The following is a 4,529-nucleotide window of genomic DNA, read 5'->3' as shown; positions in this document are numbered from 1 at the left end:
GGGAGCAGCAACCTGAGCGAAGTTGAACCAACTTTCAAGTTCTTATGCTCTACGTCGTTCGTTTCCGATATCATGTGTTGTTCAGCCGTTATGAAATCAAGTAAGAAATGAGACACACTGTCGGGATATATACACGACAATGAGGTTCTTACATGATTAACCAAATACTATGCGAGAGGTAAAGCGAAAAATTACGAACTTCAGCTCGAAGGATAAGACGCCAAAAATCTCGACGATACTGTACCGCGCAGTGGAATCTCGTGTCATGTACGAAGTGGTGAGCCTCGTCGAATTCATCATCGAGGTCTCGCGAGCGTCTGTGGCACGAGGAATGTTTAAGATTGATCACATATCAATAACATTGACACTACTTATCAACGACCACAACTGAATCCTCTACCTCACAAGTCAGCTGGTCAAGTGGATCCTGGCGTTCCAAATGCGATTTTTCCATCCAAACCGCTTTTTGGTTATGCAAATAGGAATAAGAGAGGTCCGTGTCATTGTCCGAGTCGACATTAAGTATGTCGATTAAGTACTTCGCGCTTAAGACCGGACTCTCAAGATAGAAAAACACCCCGATGATGTCCACTTTCGTGCATTCTAGGAGTAGACACGACCCATTTGATTTTATTTTGACAAGAAAGTTGCTGCCAGGGAGCTTGAAGATTTGTCAAACGCCATTCAATCTGTACAGATCCTCCAGGGCATCACTAGCAAAGGTTTTGCGAGCCCCTGTTCGATATTGGTCACCATGCCATCCTGGCGAGCAGCAGCACGTACGGTCGCTGCAAGACGCAGCGAACACCAGTGACCGCCACAGACGCAATATATCGCTTTGATGTCAAAGGTTCGAGGCTTGGGTGTATTCATGTAGTGGCGCACAACATTCGGTCTACGCGATTACGCTATTGTTGCGATAGCATATCCGCCATCGTAACGCGCAACAATGAGCGAACGAAAGGCAGCGTCACCCGGGGGCCCATGGACTTGTCGTCATGCGTGGGCGCATCTATCAGCGACTCGTGTGCGATGGACGAAGCAAACGTTTGCGCAACAATTTTATTGTCGTTCGATCCCATCGGTATTTGGGCTCGAAGAGAAATACGTTGCAGTTGCCGGTGGTGGTGGAGGTATAGCAGATGGGGAGAGGCTGGCGTGCCGTCAGCTACATGAAGTATCTCATAAGTAATCTCCCGTGTTTCGAGCTTGAGAGAACTATTTCAATGGACGAAACCGCTGTTTATTTTGAGGATCCACGAGATACAACCGTCGACATCACCGGAGCACGTCATGTTGTACTCCGTTCGACAGGGTTTGCATCAGATCACGGTAGTGTTAGCTGTGACTGCAAGTGGCCGAGATGCCATAGCTGACAACCGATCACACGACGGTTGTTTCAGTTTTCTGCATAAGGAGCTAAACAAAAGTCGTCAGAATGATCGGCGCAATAGTCCTTGTCCAGAGAAGTGGTTTATTTAACAGCTGAGCAAACAATTCATCACACATTCGTCTCACTAGAGCTGTTTTTAAGATGAAATGAGCAGTTGCCTGACTGAAGCCAACACATTTTCCTCTCACGGCAAGCCAGAAGACAATAATCAAGATTATGCAAAATAAAGAATGAAAAAAGCCATGGCCCCAAATTCCACCGGATAAGCAAGTCTACCAAAGCGCACAGACCCACCTCGTTGAGGTCCAGAATATTGCTCGGGGTATTGTCATCTGACGCAGAAAATACCATGAAGAAAAAAGACGAGTCAGCATCGAACTCAAACCAACTTGCTCGATGAAGGAAGGACTCCAGCATTTTTTTGGATAATTCTTACCGGGGCTTTGCCGCTAACGACTTGGACTTGACGGATTTAGATGTGTTGCCACATAAGTGAGTCCTTAACTTAGACAGCTATCAAGAGCAAATTGTATGCAACTATATGCGTACCGGGATTGATCTCCTGCCGCAGCGCTAATGTAGCGCTGTCGTACTAAATGGCCCTATCCCGATACAATACGTATAAAAGCCACGCCGTGGCCTAGTATAGCGAAAGCAATTGTCTTACATGAATACTTTCAGGCCTCCTCAAAGGTCTGTAGCCAGCGCGATATTTCGTTCATTTCACCGGCTTCGTCGCTAATAATTATGAGTCTTCCTATGCGTCTTTTGCTGTCGACGACAGCCCATGACAAGTCATCGGCACAATCTTCCTAGGACTGCCGAGCAATCTAGTGTGGTATTTTGAACGCTATCGTTACCTTGCTTGCTACGCTTGCAGCAAACAATTTTTTTTCTTTTGCCAAGATCGGAAAAGAAAGGTTCAAAGCTTGATATGCAGAGTCGGCCTAAGCACAACGTTGAATATCAATTTTGATAAACAACTCTGATATGGTAATGCATGGAAACTACTCGAGTCGAGGACTCAGTAAGACAGTGATCCATGCTGCAAATCACTCATAACCTACAGGCATACACGTTGGTGCGTGAAAACCTCCGTCAATGAACCTTATTCTACATAACATATGATATATATGCCGAATAAAAGTCATTGCAGAGTATGACTGACCTGAGAGTCACGTAAACGTTAGTATTCTGAAAAGGGTGGAGCTTGAAGCTTGACGAGCATAAGTCACAACGGAGTTGCTTACCTGTATCATAATGGCAACAACATTAACATCGAGGGAAAGACGACATAATAGCAAACTTCATTCACGCATTCCGCGTGAATGAACCTTGGTTCTCGCATCGATTCAAACGTGTGTTGCTTTCAGATGTTTTTGTGTACAAATATATACATTGAAAAGTAAAAAGATATTTGCAACGACAAGCTTACCGCGACTTACTACACCGCCCTATACATCACATTAGAGAACTTGACGTATCAAGTAAAACTCTAGTATTGACTGATACTATTTTATTGTGAAAGAGAGGACAAACACTCCATATTATGCCTTCGTTAAGGAAAGTCACATTTCACGCTTTAGATTGCCTACATTTTACTTTTCACACTTATATACGATCACATTGGCGCTCGAAGATGAGAAGCCTAATAAGCTGCAATGACGGAGATAGCTTAACAAAATATCACGCGTCACAAATGAGTTGACTTCAATAAAATGAATATAAAGATGCTGCAGTCATCCATCACAAAGGACGAGTGGACACCCAAAACACTAGGTAGTAAAATTTAATCCTCTGGGGTTTGAACCCTCAATCATGAATGTGTAGCCATTAAGTTCACCACAAGGCTAATCGAGGTTAATTTTCTGTACGATCTAAATAAAATAGAATTACGTATGCATAGGTATCCGCGACAATGTTCTTCAACATTGTTATCCGGCGTAATCTCAAGATAAATGCAGAAATCATGGTTCCTTTTGGTCCGTCCATGTATTCAACAGTCCGGGGTAAGAATTTGGCCATCAGCTGATTCGATATGATTCTATCGTGAAAGTAAACTTACTTAATGCACTTTTGACCGAAGATTTCATCACAAATATACTTCAGTATGTGTGATGCAATTTTGGCCTATGTCTTGTTGCAAAGGCTTCATGTTGGCCAAAACATCGATATTTACCGCGAATTCGGGATTTGATATCATACTAATCTTAGCACAAGCTCCTAAATTGTCTGATGATCATATTCATCTCTAGATCGACACTTGTTCGCAACTTGATTCGCTAAACAGTAGTATGCTTGCACTAAGGTACAATCTTGATGCGCTGGAACACAACTCGCGTGAGCCAAATGTCGCCAAAGAAAGTTCGAAATCGAGTGGTTACACGTGATCACATCGCACAATCGTATGCGGATATGTGTGTATCAGCTTACGAGTATTGTCTGCCATTTGCATGCAGGGGATACGCTACGACAGCCGAGATCTCTCAAAGGCAACAGACAACGATGCTGCAGATCTTCACGCACTCGATCAGGAGATTTCCAGAACTTTATATAACTATTCACAATTTCTGGTAAAGGCAAAGCGGTGTATGCCAAAAGTGGCATGGCCGGACGAGGTCCAAGGCATCTTGGGCAATGCCCTTCAGATGCACGGGGAGTGGCGCATTATTCACTTGACGAAGTCTGCGGAAATAGCAGCTCTTCGTTGATTGGTTCTTGTAAAGATCGAAAGGTCGGTGACCTAAATTATGCTTCCTCAACCGCTAAGCTGCTGCATAAAGTCTGAATATCAGCCGGAGCAGTTAATCTATCTAATGTACAATTTGATTTGGGCTGGTGATGGACCGATAGCAATGTTGGCAGCTGATCAGATGCAAAATGCTGCCTTAGACTTTACTCCTGATCACCGGGTATTAAAAGATAAACGTTGAGGCGAATCTCGATCTTCGTGCTTGTGTGTGAAGGCTTGATGATATAATATTTGTAGCCTTAGCATTGTAGCACTTATTCCACCGTGTAGAACCTTGCTTGGCCTCAAAGTCGGCTTTAACTCGTGCATTCTTTTTGTTCTGCCCATTCAAAGATGCTCAATTATTCATTACTAGACTTTGCGGGCAAAATTTATCGCTAGAAA

General features: G+C 43.7%; 2 protein-coding genes across 2 annotated transcripts; one reads left to right on the top strand and one right to left on the bottom strand.

The window, feature by feature from the left end:
• Nucleotides 1-684: 684 nt before the first annotated feature.
• PHALS_14212 (uncharacterized protein) lies at nt 685-1,082 on the bottom strand (the record flags this gene model as incomplete). The annotated part of the gene is made up of 2 exons (XM_024729977.1): nt 685-895; nt 991-1,082. The coding sequence occupies 2 exons, from the start codon at nt 1,080-1,082 to the stop codon at nt 685-687; spliced, it is 303 nt and encodes a 100-aa protein (XP_024580301.1).
• A 2,630-nt stretch (nt 1,083-3,712) lies between these two features.
• On the top strand, nt 3,713-3,970 carry PHALS_14211 (uncharacterized protein; the record flags this gene model as incomplete). The annotated part of the gene is made up of 2 exons (XM_024729976.1): nt 3,713-3,810; nt 3,853-3,970. 2 exons carry the CDS (start codon nt 3,713-3,715, stop codon nt 3,968-3,970), a joined length of 216 nt encoding a protein of 71 aa, XP_024580300.1.
• Between the last annotated feature and the right edge of the window lie 559 nt (nt 3,971-4,529).

Source organism: Plasmopara halstedii, assembly GCF_900000015.1.
Source record: "Plasmopara halstedii genome assembly, contig: Scaffold_816, whole genome shotgun sequence".
Lineage (NCBI taxonomy): Eukaryota > Oomycota > Peronosporomycetes > Peronosporales > Peronosporaceae > Plasmopara > Plasmopara halstedii.
This window is presented reverse-complemented; position numbering and strand designations above follow the sequence as displayed.